This window comes from Anomalospiza imberbis, chromosome 1 (assembly GCF_031753505.1).
Source record: "Anomalospiza imberbis isolate Cuckoo-Finch-1a 21T00152 chromosome 1, ASM3175350v1, whole genome shotgun sequence".
In the NCBI taxonomy this organism is placed as follows: Eukaryota; Metazoa; Chordata; class Aves; order Passeriformes; family Viduidae; genus Anomalospiza; species Anomalospiza imberbis.
The window spans coordinates 136,564,507-136,580,353 of NC_089681.1; the positions used below are offsets into that span (position 1 = coordinate 136,564,507).

Below are 15,847 nucleotides of genomic sequence, written 5' to 3' on the forward strand. Positions count from 1 at the left end.
TTTACTCTTTATGGCCTTATTCTGCACATTAACATTTCAAATGATAATTTGAAAGATGTATTTTTGTGGAACATATTTTAATTCTTGTCTTCTCTCTTGTTTTGGATCTTTGCCATTTATTTGAGTTGTTATGTAGTTACACAGTTTGAAAGTCATTTTGGACCATTATGTTACCGTTTGGAATGCCAGTGTCAAACCTTTCAATCAACACAAGTACAGTTCTTGCAGAAAGCGAGAGTTTTCTACATTTTTGTAAGAGCTAGTCTGTTTTGATCTGTATCTTGAGAAATACTGGATCTTCAGTTCTAAATCTGATAGTATGTGTTTCTGTTATCTGATAATACCTGGTAGATACAGTTCCAATCAAGCGAAGATCAGGACTTCACTGTTGTTTATGACCTTTCAGACCTCTGTCTTTTAGTTAGATTTACTTCATTATTGGGGATGAAGAGCTCAAGAAGATTGTGAGAATGAGATGTGTGTCATTAATGATAGTGTGTTACTTTGGTGTAGTTGAGTTTTGAGAGTGATATTGTGTAAAAAAATTCTATTTTGAGGGCTTTGGGAGGGAGAAAATAATTTTTGATAATCTTGTTGTGTTTTAATTTAAAATACTGTATAATTAATATATAATGGAGTTCTTTTTTTTTAAAGGTGGCTTGTTGCCCTACCCATACTTGCAAGTTGTCCTAGTTAAATAGTTCTAAAAAGAAGACCAAAACAGATTCTGGTCTGACACCAGTCTTGTGCTCTGTGTTTGTTTTTGACTCTTCCACTTTTGTTTATTAAAGAGTTCCAGCATCTACACAGACTTAAGAACAGCTGGCCACACAAAATATTTGAACAATAGCATGCAAAGAAATTTTTTGATGTTTTTTCTTGTCACTTTGTGCAGTTTTTACATAACTTGGGTCATTAATACTGACTGTAAATTACAGAGGAACAGGTTATTTTCAGTAAGCCTTTTCCTATTCAACGCAGTGAAGCACAAAGTAAGGTGTACTAGTTCAACATGGCTCTTGTACTGAGTGCAGTAGTTACCTGCTTCAGTTAAGCCTTTATTCTCTGATTGCAGTTTGACTCACTTGTACACACTACAGTGAAAAACATCCATGTCAAGTGATCTTTCCTTTAATATATCTACTCCATTTCCATTTCTATATTTAAAATACACTTTAAACTCCTATTACTATTACTCAATTCTGGCATGTTCTTGATTCCCATTTGGTGTGATCACATTTCAAAGTGGGTATTCTTTTGCTGCTTTACTGCACATCTTCGTTAATTGAAGAGATGACTCATAGCAATTGAAGGAACTTCCCATTCTGACAACTGCTGCAGATGTTGGCAGAAAGTTCAAATATTTCTTACATACAACATTAATTTGAGAATGTATAGCAGGTTATAATATTGAAAACAATCACACAGGGCAGTCTTGATACTGTAAATCTTATGTTAGAATCCGCAGATGGATCCATATTAAATATTTCACTGAATTTCTGTATTCTTAGATAGGTGATTTTTTAATTTTGCATGGGTTAAATGAATAGATTCTCTGTACTAATCATGCCTCATTGATCTGTTTCACAGCACTTGATTGTGAGCAAATACTGTACTTACTGAGCTTCAGAAAAGGGTTGATTACAGAAAGTTAGCAAATAATTAAAGAATTAGAATAGGTAAATGTTGGGCTTGAAATTTTTACTGTAGAAAATGTAAGTTTTTACATGTTGCTTTTTACCTCTTGTACAGAAACAGAAGAATTCAGTGCAGGTGCTGTCATGATAAAAGCTCATCAAACAGTACATTCAGTTGACTTACATTTTTCTGGTGAATGTCAGACTGTCTTTAAGGAAATTAAACAATTACATGTTCCATAGCATTTTACATATTTAAATTTTAAAAAAGGAAGAAGCAGTGCTTTGGATGATTTACTGTTACTCATTCTCTCAGGAGTGACTGTGAACCTGCAGTACTAGAAGTGTGCGGTTCATAAAATATTTTTTTTGTAGCTGTTACACAAATTGAAAATACAGTAATTGTCCTGAGACACTTGGTTCAAACAATCTTCTAAAAGTCTTTGCAGAACTGAAAAACAGTTTGAGAGATTTATGTTTAAGTAGTAAAGCAAATAGCCTTTGATCTTCTTTTTTGGTTCACTGACTATGCCATTCCTCTCTAAAAAGAGGTAAAACTGTATTTTTTTGCCTATAAAAATAGATTGGTCCAAATGACTGAATAATATGTGCAGTAGTCCTTCCTTAAATGAATTCTTGCTTCTTGTGAATGTGTTGCTGGCTGCCTTATGCCAGCATATATGTGCCACTGTTTTAATAGTCCTGATTGCAGTGTGTATTTTTTTAAGCAGTAATAGTTTTGAACAGCAGAACAACAGAAAAACACAAAACCCAACGACAATGGTTTTTTCAGCTCAATCTCTTTTGCTGCAGGGGTATGTTGTAGTCCCACAAGGAGATTGAATAAAATCCCTGGCTGAACTATAGCTCAGCTGTTAGCAGTAGAATGGCTGGCAGTAGTGGAGAGTTCCTGGGGAACTATTTGACCTCTGCCCTTTGGTTTGAATGTTCCAGTCAGAATCTGCTGCTTCTGTTTGTGCTCACTGTGAGTGCTTTATGCAGGTAAAGTGTGGGGTTGCTTTTCCTACTTTTTGGCTGCTTTATCTGTAGGGCACATCACATTTTCCTATTTCTAATTCAGAATGAAATGTTGTATTGTCCATATCTTAACAGTGTGTCTGTCTGTAGGATACTGCTTCTCACACCTTTCCTCCAAGTCCCATCAAGGCAGCACTTCTGTTTCTAGTGCAGCAGTACTCTAAAACTTTTATGAGAACACAGCAAGCTGGCCAGTGCAATGCTGGGTGGGTTGACTCCGGTGCTTCTTTTCCTTTTCTCACCCTTGTGGTTTTCTTGTAACACTTGCTAGCTTTAGTGGTCAGTTATTAACATTGCTTCTGGTATTGTTGCATCTTCTTTGGCTGAGTTTTGCAGTTTCAAGTCTATTACTCAATTCATATGTCAGTTAGAAAAAGTTACATGAGACTGTTAGTTTCTTCCAATACTTTATACGTGTTTGTTGAACATTGCTGTTACATTTATTTTGACAGCAGAGGTAAAATACAAAAAAAAAATCTATTTTAAGACTGGAGTAATCCAAATGTGAGAAATAGGGATTTTTTTTCTATTTTAGATAATTTTGAGTTTATTGAGAATCTAGTTGCTATTACTATAGTTTTATTTGGTCAAATGTGTTTACAGAATGCATTGCTTTTAAATATTTATGTATTTTTGTTGTGGCTTACAGTCCTTAGTAGGTCAGAACTGAACTACGTAAAACAGGTAAATGTGACTGTCAATGCTCAGAGAGCTTAGTTGGTGGACTGTACACTGCAGGTGCTTCAGCACAGAAAATGTGTTATCATTCTTAATTGTGAGCAGAAAATAAAGCAGTTCTGTTAGCTTTTCTGGGTAGTAGTTTTTTTAATCAGCGAAGCAGAGATGATGTTAGGGTGTCATCATATAGGATGACAAGATGCAAATTTCTGAAAATTTTGTAATGCAGTTTTTCTCCCACAGAGAGCACAAGTGCCTAATAGTTGCTAGCAGTGCAAAGATAACAGCTCAAGCTCACAGGAGAGTGGTTGGGTAATGTTTTAGTGTTGACTCCAAAGGACTTTGGATGCATTTGTTTTGTTTTAAATGGGATAAAAATTACATCAGTGGTAAAAGCTATAGGAACACTCAGAGGGTCATTTTAATAATTAGGAATCATCTAGTCAACAGTAGTCAGTAATTTCCACGTCATTAAAAATAAATCTTTGTTGCTATAAATCAGAGTAAGAACAAGCTAATACATGGCATTAATTTAAAACTGGTCATGTTGGGAGTATCATGTTGGGAGCTGTCAGAAAGAGGGCTGTGAAGTAAAGTCTTTTCTGCACAAAAAGGCATTTCCCAGCTTTGTTCTTTTTTCCCCATCCACTTCTCTGTCACATTCATGTGCCCGATGAGCTCGGCACACCCTGGTCAAGAAGAGAGTAAGCAAATTACAGGTGCTCACAGGACTCCGGCAGACACAGCAGGGTGGCAGCAGCACAGCAGAGGTGTGGAACTGTCAGTGTCAAACCTCTGCATTGAAGCAGAGTAGCTGAACAGTCAGAAGGCTTCCATTTCCACCCCCTTGCATTCAAGCTTGCAGGCTCAGGGTTGCCTTTCAGAATGTCAGTCCTGGCAGATCAGCTGTTTGCTTAGGAGCAAAAATTCTTGTCATAAGGGGCAGAGATTGGTGATGGCAAGATTCAGTAGCATACTTATGTACTGGCTCAAACTGAGAAGCTAAAGGTACTTAGAAAGAAACTGAGGATCATTTTGGCACAACTGCTAAAATTGATCTGTTTTTTGGGTTTTTTTTCTGAAAGGATCATTTGGCCATGTTATTAAAAAATTCCCACTGCTTGGAAGCATCCCACCAGAATGTTCCCATTCTGACTTGACCTGGTGTTTCTACTTCAGCATAAACTTGGGCACACCTCTTTGCAAAATTTACTGCATCTTGTGTCATACTGGTTTTTGTCATATGAAATTATGACTGATAACTTGGATTTCTTTCCTTTTTGTCCATAAGATGTGATTGTGGGTCACACTCCCAGTGGAGAGGGTTATGAATAGAAAGTAGAAAACTCTTCCCTAACCATTGTGGTTTTCAAAAATTATTTTCGTTATAAAAAGGTTTTTTCCTGCTTCTTTTTCATGTTAAACCAATTAATAGTTCTTCCCATTAAATTAATCTCCAAATCTAATGGTGTTTCTTTTTGCTATCTGCTTACTTCGTTTTCGTCCTTTTTTTTTTTTTTCCCCATGTGAATGAAGTTGATGGTCCAGAAAATTGTTTAGTTCTATAATACAGGTCTGTATGTAGGCTGCGTCTAATAAACTTATTTGCTTAATTGTTAGAAAGCAAACTGTATTTTCACATTATTGCCACAAAGTGAATGGATTTTTAAAGTTTTTTTCAAAGCTCCAGATATTGAGACTTTATTGTGCATAGCTTATAATGGAAAAATTGGTGCCAAGTCATGTTTTTAAAATCACAAAAAGTAATTTTAAAAATGACCTAATTTTGGTTTTTTTTTTTTAGTTATTCAGAGGAAGAGATAAAACAAATTTTATTTAATGAACTTCTCACAACTTGAAGAGATCGCAGCATGCTATGTTCTATTTTTAGTTTTTATACTGGTTTTTTTTATTATTTAAAAAGCTTTCCTTGGGACTTCCATGATAAAAGCTAAAGTTTTAGGTGAGGTTAGAGTCATTTGCATGGCATTCGTTTTGGAATTGATGTTGACAATGAAGAGACTGCAGCCTTGCCCTGTTCCACTTCTTCAGCCATAGTCTGTGGTTTAAAGCCTGCAAAAGTCTTAAACTGTTACAAAAAAATATTTATAAGATGTGGATTAATTTGCATTTTGTGTTGGTAGAATTCCAGTTGTCATTTCAAAATCAGAATGATGCTTAGTGATTCAGGTTAGGTTTATGAATGACTGCCATGTAAATCAAAACCTTATTCTGCAATGATAGTGTAGATTGCTTGTCAAGGAACATGAATTGATGTTGACACAGGTGTAGGGACCGGTGTATCAGAATTGTAAAACTACAGGATTTAAATTTGTGGAGATGTTTAACTTTTCTCAGCATGCTATGTTCCTCTTGACTGTGTTTCATGATGTTTGAGGGCTTCAAGTGCACTTAAGAACCACAGGCTTATATTATTAATAGGTATTTTTAAAAACCCTAATAAACTAAAAAATAGTGTTTAGATGTTGGAAAGTAAACTTAATTCTGTGGCAAAATAAACAGTGAAACAAAAAAAAGAAATTGGGGAGGAAAAGAAGGGAGTGAGGAGTTTCTGCTTCTACTTGTGGAAAAAGCAGGGGAAATCCATACACCCTAATGAGTGATACCTGAGGGGTTTTGTCAGACAAATATTTCATCTTGAGGAGTTCTGGCTAGTTAAATTAACTTCAAAAGGCAAAACTTGCAGGCTCTGTACAGCATGATAAATTAAACAAGGTTTTAAACTTTGTAGTTACATTATTCAGAAATGGATGTGAAAATATTTGGAAGCTTTGTTTTGTTGGCAGCAATTCTAGGATTTAGTATCCTGTCTGAGCCATGAAGTAAGATAGATGGGTTTAAATTAAGCCAAAGAAAGTTATGATTATATGCAACTAATTTGTACTCTATATTTTTAACATGAGTGTTTCCATCACAGAGGAGTTTCCCTTTGTGGAGAGCAGGTAAAGATCACGGGTTGAGATGAGAACAATTTACTGGAAACAGCAATGAAATAAGAAGTGAACAATAAAAGCAACAATATTGTTAGAAGGGTGTACAAGAGAGGTGAAAAATTCATGTGCGAACAAAAGCTCACCACGGGGGAACTGCAGTATGGGAGCTGCTGCCACCTTCTCCAACTGGAGAAAGATTCCCTTCCCCAGCCCTGGCAGTGAAGTGAGGTGGTACAAAATAACTGCCCTTCCTGGCTGCTCCAGAAATCAACCCTGTGCTGGCCTGATCCAGGACGTTATCCACCCCTTATTCTATACCACCTACATCATGCCCAGATCCTACACCTTACAACTGGTGTGCTCCCAGCTAATTGCAAGATGTATCAGGATCTCCCGATTGGTATATCTGAAGCAGTCTATACTCATAGTCCACAGTATACATATAGTGACATACATATAGCATACAGTGAAAGTGTCATTCAGCAGCCAGTGTTTTAAAATTCAACATTACAGACTGTTCTTATAATATAATCAAATCCCCTTGAAGTACACATTGTGTATCCCTATCCCTCTGCATTACCCACCAAGTGCACCCAGGTCGTTGAGCAAAAACATGGATGGGTTTGCCTACCCTGTGGATGGGTTTTGCCTTTGCTCAAGGAAGGCCTAATTCAAATTGTCTTCCCTAATACATTCTTCATATGCGCCACAGGAACTTAATCCCTTTCTATGGTACATGAAAGTTTTGTTTGGACAGGGCTTTCTCACTTGGTAGAGCTTCCAGTGTTAACTAACTAGGTAGCCTTTGCTTAATTTATCTCCCATTGTTTAAAGGTCCTACCACTTACTGCTTTCAGTGTGGTTTTTAACAGTCTGTTGTACAGTTCAGTTTTCCTGGAGGCTGGTGTGTGATAGGGAATATTATATACCACTCAATACTGTGGCCCAGGTGTCTATGAGGCTGTTTTTGAAATGAGTCCCGTTGGCTGATTCAGTTCTTTCAGGGTACCATGCTGCTACAGGACTTGCTTTTCAAGGCCCAAGGTGGTGTTGCAGGCAGTGGCGTGAGGCACAGGGTATATCTTCAGCCATCCAGTGGTTGTTCCTGTCATTGTAAGCATGTAGAGCTTGCCATGGTGGATTTGTGGAAGTGTGATATAATCAGTCTGCCAGGCTCTTCCCTGTACTTTTCACCATCGTCCACCGTACAACAGGGGCTTTACCCGCTTGGTCTGCTTGATTGCGGTGTGTGGCTCGCAGTTGTGGATAACCTGTGAGATACTGTCCATGGTTAAATCCAGCCCTCAGTCATGATCCTGTCAGTATGTTGCATCTCTTTCCTGATGATGTGAGGTGCCATGAGCCCACTGAGTCATAAATAAATAATTCACCCTTATGTTGCTAGTCCATATGCATCTTAGACCCTTTAAGCTTGGCAGCTTGGTCTGCTCCTCTGTTGTTGCGGTGTTCTTCAGTAGCCCAACTCTTGGGTACAGAGAGCATCTGCATGACAGACTTTTAAAGTCAACTTCCCTACCCAAGCAATCATGTCTTGCCACAGTACAGCAGCCCAGATGGTTTTCCCTCTCCAGTGCCAATTGGTCTTTTTCCATCAGTCCAACCACCAGAGCATGTGTGACTGTCCATGACTCATTGTAGAGGTGTAGCGCGTTAGCCATTTTGTCTCATTCAGTGATATGTAAAGCCAGCTGGATGACTTTCACCTGTGCAGCCTGACTTGATCCACCTTGTCCCTCAATAGCTTCTGTGGCATGCCTCACAGGAGTCCGCCAGCTTTCCATTTTCAGCGTGTCCCTACAATACAGCAGGAACCATCAGTGAATAGACTATCACTTTTCATTTGGTAGCAGCTGATTATATGGTATGGTCTCCTCAGCACATGTCACCTTATCGTCCTCCTCTGATGACGATAGTTCGAAATTTTCATCTTTGGGCCAGTTAGTGATGACTTCCAGGATCCAAAGGTGATTTGGGTTTCCCGTTTGAGTTTGCTGTGTAACCGACATAACCCACTTGCTCCAGATAGCATCAGTGGCATCAGTTGTGGAAGGGACTTCTCCCTTGCACATCCAGGCCAGCAGCAGTGGCAGTCAGGATGCCAAGAGTAGCTGTACTTCGGTGCCGATCACGACTGAAGTAGCTTCTACTCTGTCATAAGTTGCCAGTATCTTTTTATCAGTTGGGATGTAGCAGGCCTCAAATCTTTGTATCCTGACTTCAGAACTCCAGGGGTTGTCCTTGAGTCTCCCCAAGTGCTTTTTACCAGAGACTCCAGGAAGGGCCATTCTCCCTGACTGCAGTGTCGAGCACATTTTTCACATCTGTCTTGACTGGCCCAAGGACTACTGCATGATCCTGTTTTGTTTAAAAGTTTGTTGTTCAGGACCCCACTTGAAATCGTTCTTCTATGACACATGATAGAGAGGCCTGACTACCTGTCGGTAATCTGGAATATGCATTCTTCAAAAACACACAGCACCTAGGAAAGCATGTGCTTACTATTTGCTTGTTGGTGGGGACATAGCTGCTGTTTTGTTGACCACATCCATTGGACTCTGATGATGTCCATCGTGCCATTTTACTCCCAAAAAACTGAATTTCCTGGACAGGTCCCTTGACCCTACTTTGCTTTATGGCAAAATTTGTCTTCTGGAGGATTTGAATTATCTTTCTTTTCTCAAAAACTTCCTCTGCTGTATTCTCCTATACAATGATGTTATAAATGTACTGCAAATGTTCTGGAGCCTCACCCTTTACCAGTGCATTCTGGATCAGTCCATGGCAAACAGTGGAGCTGTGTTTGCACCCTTAAAACAGTCGGTTCCAAGTGTACTGCACGCTCCTTGGGTGAAAGCAAACTGTGGCCTGCACTCTACTGCCAGAGGAATGGAGAAATATGCATTGGCAATGTCAATGGTGGCACGACTTCCCTGCCTTGGATTCCAGTTCATACTGAAGTTCAAGCACATCTAGCACAGGAGCACTCAGTGTTGGTGGGACTTCATTCAGGCCATGACAGTCCGCTGTCAGTCTCCAGTCTCCATTGAACTTACACACCTGCCATATGGGCTATTGAAGTATGAGTAAGTCTTGCTGACATTCCCTGTCTCTCCAGCTCACAAATTACTTTATGATAGGGAGTCCCAGTTGGTGTGGTATATCGACAGTGACTGTTGTGGTAGTAATTGGGTACCTGTTGTTCTTCAGCTCTCAGCAATCCCAGAACAGAAGGGTCCTCTGACAGACCAGACAAGGTATTCAGCTGTCTTAATTTCCTCTTTCTCTAGAGCATCTGTCCCAAATGCCCAGCAGTGCCCTTTCGGTCCTTGAAATACCCTCTCCTGAAGGTAATCTATGCCAAGGATGCATGGTGCTTCTGGATCAGTCACAGTGGGGTAGTTTTGCCATTCATTCCCAGTCAAATTCACTTAGCTTCCAGTACAGTCAGCTGTTGAGATTCCCCTATCACCCCAGAAATCCAGATGGATTCTGCCCCTGTGTATCTTGATGGCATCAGGCTGCATTGTGTGCTGGTGTCAACTAAAGCCTTATACTCTTGTGGGTCTGATGTGCCAGCCCATTGGATCCAGTTATAGAATCCACTGGGCCAGTAGATCCGATTGTCCCTTTCCCCCATCTGCCTGGGGGCAGGGCCCCTTTAGTCCTGGTCATAGTTCTTAGTGCTCACTCTTATAAATATGAACTGGAGGTCCCTTCTAGTGGATCAGAAGTAACATCTCCTCTTCTGTCTGAGACTTGTCCACTGAAAACTGAAGTGGCATTTGTCTGTGAAGAATTTCCTGTTGTTCTTCCAAGCATTCAGCTCACATACCCATATTGCTAGGGCAGAGGTGGATTTTTTTCATCCCACTTCCTCGTGTCCTCTGTTTTGCTCACAGAAAAAACACAGGTTGCCTTGTGTGTGTCTTCTCTCTGGAGCAGGGGAATGCTTGCTCCCAATAGCAGAGACTTTGATCTGTACTGGCAGGGCATGGAACATTTCCTCACTGACTTTTTCAAGTCTGTCCAAAGTCTTGGACAGTCTCCACAGCCAGGGTGTGGGTCAAAATGGTCTGCATATTGCTGGAGTTGGGTAGTCACATGAAGTATGGTTTGTTTCTCCTTCTCTAGACATTAATACCAGTATGACAGTGGCATGTACAAACTTCTGCCACATGGGCTGTGTGCAGTGGACCTGATCTGAATCTGCAGGAGACTGCTTGTTATTTGAATCTCTGTAGATTACCTCTAGCACATCTGATTCACGTACTGGATACATTTTTCCCATGGCATTCTACCTGCTGGAGTGCACTACTAGATTGTCCTTGAGATGATACCTTCCCTCCGGCCAGACAGGAGTCACCTCCAAAGGCTGAGAGTTTGTCTTCTTCCCAATTCCTTTTTCAATGCCCATGTCCCAGGACAGGGATCCCAGTTGCTTGGCTTCACTGCCATCTAGTTTCATGTCATGGGCCATGATACCCCAGCATTGGAGCAGCTAGATCACCAGGAGTTCATTTGACTGGCAGCTGAAATCTTCCTGTGTATCTCACAACTCACTCAGGGATAGGGGCTGGGTAATTGTCTTTGGCCCTTCCTCTTCCTGCTATTGTGAGGGTTCTACTTCCTCTTCATCCCTCACTAATTGAACTGATTTGATCTCGGATTTCTTCTTATGTGTAGGGCAGCTGCTCCTGGCATAGATTCATCCTATGGTTCAGCTGCTGTTTGAGTGGTCTCAGTGCCTGTTTGTTTTCCTCCTGTTCTCCCTGAGGGACTGTCTACTACTGAGCTCTGCTAAAGAATAGCCAGTGCCCAACACACTGCAATGATTTCCTCCCCTCTGGAGATGTCACACCGTCCTCCTTAAAAATACACTGTTGCTTTATCAGGATCTTGTAGTTGTTCAGGGGTGAACTTCCAAACCATTGAAGCAGATCATTTCCCCCACAACTGGCCTGTTTTCTCTGGCATTCCATGCCACTTGTGACAACTCACCCGTGGAGCAGCCCTCCTTAGAAATGTCTCTCTGGATTCTAAACATGGTGTGGGCCACACTGACTCTAAACGTGGTACAGACTGTACTCAAGAGACATAGCAACAAGACCATGCTTTTCTTAACAACCAAAGGAAAGACAAAATTCTCAAAAGCTGATTTAATAGGCCTGAGAGTGACAACGGGCATAAAAAGCTGGGGAAAATTACATGCCCTGTTCCCCACAGAATAGGTACAATTTAATGGACTCCCAGAGGTAGGCCCCAAAGGAATTGTAAAAGAGCATTACTGAACACACATCTCAAATGACCCTCATTGCCCCACAAGTCATAAAATGGTCTCCCACAATCCAGCAACACAGCAATCCTGATCCCTCACTCTCCCTGCTATGAAAAAAATACCATGGCGCACAGGGCGTATACAGGAATATCTCGACAGGGTTAGGTGGCACAACCGTGTGGACAGACCGTGTGGACAGACCAAACAACATTGCAACTGTTGACTCCCTGCCCAGTACAAAAAATGCTTCAATCAAATTTGTTTCAAACCGCTCTGGTCAGATCTGATTATCTCAACCCTTTGTACCCCACTGAGCGCCAAATAAAGCTATTGAGGTTTATGATCGGTGTTCCCCATGCACTGTTCATTCACTGCTTCCTCCCTCTCCCCTGTGACATGCTAGTGAGGAGAATTGGAGGCACAAAAGGAAAAGATTGCAGGTTGAGATAAGAAAAATTTACTGGAATCAGCAATGAAATAAGAAACGAACACTAACAGCAACAATATTAATAAAAAAGTGTACAAGAGAGACAATTCACATTATGCCAACTGGAAAACAACTCCCTTACCCCTGCCCCTGGCAGTGAAGTGAGGTGGTATAGAATAACCCAACCTCTCTCGCTACTCCAAAAATTAACCTTGTCCTGGCCAGAACCAGCACAGCCACTTAATACAAACAAGAAATACTTGAATTTCTATTAATATATTTACAGGTTTGGGTTGGGTTGGGTTTTATTTTTTTTTTTTTTTTTTTTGGCAGAAACAAGTTTATAGCTTGAATTTAATTAATAATAACTTAATTTGTGTAATGCAATGATGCTCTGAACAGTCATTTCTATCTACATCCTCTATGATGTTAAATAACAGTTCTAATGTGATGTACCTGTAGATAGTCATAATCATAGAGATGTATTCTTTTATAATATTTAGTGTTTTGTTTTGGAGCTGCTAAACATCTCAGAATATTGGAATGTTAGCATTAGGCATTATGCTTGCTTTGTATCCTTTCTTTAGGTTTAATAGGGTGATTGTACAATAATACCTTTAACAGATACATTTTAACTTATACTTAAAATACCTGCAGTAATACAGCTATGTGAAATTGTGTCTCCATATTGTCTGAAAGAAATAACTTGACTTAATTGTGTTGATGCAATTCAGTGTGCATTTTTAGAGCATAAAAACTCAAACTAAAGTAGTTTTACAGACCTCATGGTATTCAGTGGTTTTGCGTGACGTGTTTTGAGTTCTGTTATTCAAGAAATAAGTAAATAAAGTGAATAAAATAAACCTTATCCCCACCAGGACTGGGAGGGTATAAGGTTTATTTTAACTGCATTGTTAGCTTGAGTTTGCCTTTGATTCAGTGTATTTTCTGTTCCAAACTGCAGCATGGGTGAAAAGCACTTCCAGCTGTTTGCTATGGTGGTGTGGTGTGAGGATCAGGTATTTGCTTACATGAATAAATAACACAGTAGTGAGTTGCTTCTCTACTTTAAATAACTTAACTGTGAAGACAAACCTAAATCCATTAACAATGTTTTAAAATTAATGCTGGCAGTTGCAGTATTGTTTCTTTTTGAAATGAGGGTGTTTTGTGTTTTGGGGTTTTTTAATGGTTGTTTTTTTGGTAAGGTTCTCAAAACTGTAGGTAGCAGCCTTGTACATGTAAGTACTAATGTGCCCCACTGTGCTTATTTCCCTTGCTTTTGTCTGCCAGTGCATCTTGATCTTATTTGGACTGTGACAGATCGAAGTTCAATTTCAACTTCACATGGTTTTGTATAGTATGATAAGAGTCTTGTTTGTTGGATATGTCTTGACCTGCAATTGTCTTAACTTTTACTGTGAACGCTATAACATAAGATGCAATACTTCATAACAAAAACGTTTACTAATGACTTAGTGTTTTATGGTAACTAATACCTAATCAGCTGTCCTGGTTCATGTTATTGAAAACCCTACAGAAACTTTGTAACAGGTTTTTCTTTATTCCATCTTCAATCTTTGTAACCCCTTTGTCCCTTTTTAAGTTGTTCTTACAAAAGCTCCTGGCCAAATGACCAGGTCCTTTCACAGATCCATTGCTACCAACTCTGAGGAGATTGTAACTAGATAGGGGCACATCTTTTTCAGAAGTTCGCCTGAAACTCCAAAATATGTCTTTGTGTCCTGGCTATTGCATCCTTGCAAGCTTCCAAATTCAGATTCTTCAGCAAGTTTTTTTTTCTGGTTCAGGTTTCTCAGCTGCTTGTCTGGAAAAAGTTTTTAAAAGCTATTTATACTGTAACAGCATGGAAGCAGAAATCCTCTTCCCAGTGAGATTAGAAATCTTAGTGAAAAGCTTTAGACATCATTACTCACTTCTATAATTTTTTGTTTGTTTTTTTTAGGGTTCTTCTCCAAATTAGTTTTGGAAGTTGCAGTTAAGATTATTGGAATACAAAAACTGTTAGAAATTTTGTAATATTTTATTCTTCTGTAGTAAAGCAAATCAGACCATCTCACTTCTTTACTAATAAAGTCAGCATCATCTTACTTTGACCATTTTTCCAAATAAAAAAACCAAGCACACCCTTAAAGTAAAAGAACTTCCCAGCCTGTTTTCCCATATTTTGGGAAAAACTTTTAAACTTTTGCTTGAAATGTAGAATATCCATGTTGACCTTCTCTGGCCGGTTTGAGGTGGCTTTAAAATCCATATCTTCATTACTGTGGGCAAACATCCTGCATGAGACCTTGGATCCATAGCTTTATGCTCTGTATCCAACTTCTTTGGTGCTATAGATGCATTAGTCTTGACTGAATTTGTGGGCAGGGGTCTCTGAGGGTTTAATGAGGATGAGAGAAGGGGGAGCTAAGATTGAAATATGATGGTCCAGGTTTCTTAAAGAAAGGATGTTTGAAGTGATTGATGGTACACCTACAGTAGGTTGAAATAATTCCATTGTATTTAAGTACTGTGTATTTATTTGGAGAATAAGTGGTAATATTTCCTAAAGTCATATTAATAAAATAAAGGATATAGGTCTTAATGCTTCAGAAGAAGCTGACAAGCTAAAAATTAATTATGGGCAGATAAATTTTTAGATATTTTTCCACTCTGCTGTGGGGATGTTAACAGCACTGTTTTACATTTCTAGTACAGCTCATTACCCTTTCTAAATCCTCAACAGTGTAGCTGGATTTTGTACAATAGACTTATATTTGTGGCTTCTTGTACTGGTCTCTTCATAAATGAAGCATGGCTTATAATACCCTCCCCTCAAATTTGACACAGTAGCCTATAGGCAAAATCTGTGGGCTATAAGGTTTTTGTTCATAGTATATTTTCCAAAGAAAGATTGAGATCATAAGTAAAAATGTAGAATATGAATGTAGGCGATCAGTAAGGAATTTTTGGCTCACATATGCCATAAAAGTTAAGGGAAAAAATGTCCCATTTTTGATACTGACTGCTTTTCATCCAGTATTTTGAAGTGGAAAAGTTGCGTGTGTGTGCTCATAATAAATATTAGGTTCAGTAGCATAAATTGCATCAGAAATCAGCTATCTTCAATTTTTGTTCTATTGATGTTGTGAGTTTTTTTCTTAAAACGTTAGTTAGGCATTTGATGTTCTGAATTTAATATGAGTATTGTACTAGTGAGTTGTCAGGTTGTACTGGGGAAAATGAAAAATACTGTCTGTCTCCTGTTCAGAGTCTGCATCTGTGGACAAGTCTGTATCCCATTCTTGCACAACTCCTTCTACATCTTCTGCTTCTGGACTGAATCCAACTTCTGCGCCTGCTTCATCTGCTCCTACAGTTCCTGTTTCACCTATCCCACAATCACCAATTCCTCCATTACTTCAGGACCCAAATCTCCTTCGACAGCTGCTGCCTGCTCTGCAAGCCACCTTGCAGCTTAATAATTCTAGCGTAGATATATCCAAAATCAATGAAGGTAAGGATTCTTTAAAGTTCATGTAATCTCTCATTTACATACATGAGTATATTATTGGATACCAGGCTGTAGTAAATGAAAGCCTTATTTTAATTGAAAAGTGAATAAATGAATCCCTAGGTAAAGTGGAGACTTTTGTGGGGTTTTTTTTCCGTAAAACCTCAACATTTAAGGTTTTCAAATTAATAAAAGTTGATGTACATGAGCAGTGTAATTGAAACTGGTGATGTAATCACTATATCAGCATTTGTCTGTTGCACAAAATTTCATTAGAGCTCTTTGTTCTTTTGTTTCGTG

The 15,847-nt window shown here is 39.2% G+C and overlaps 1 protein-coding gene across 3 annotated transcripts in view; it reads left to right on the top strand.

The window, feature by feature from the left end:
• Positions 1-15,847, top strand: part of WAC (WW domain containing adaptor with coiled-coil) — a 57,236-nt gene that overhangs the window by 23,515 nt on the left and 17,874 nt on the right. For 2 of the 3 annotated variants that reach the window (XM_068172386.1, XM_068172379.1), the window contains exon 8: positions 15,305-15,550. The exons of the other annotated variant lie outside the window; for it this stretch is intronic. In XM_068172386.1, coding sequence (XP_068028487.1) covers positions 15,305-15,550 — 246 coding nt within the window. The remainder of the gene's footprint in view (positions 1-15,304; positions 15,551-15,847) is intronic. 3 annotated transcript variants of the gene reach the window in all.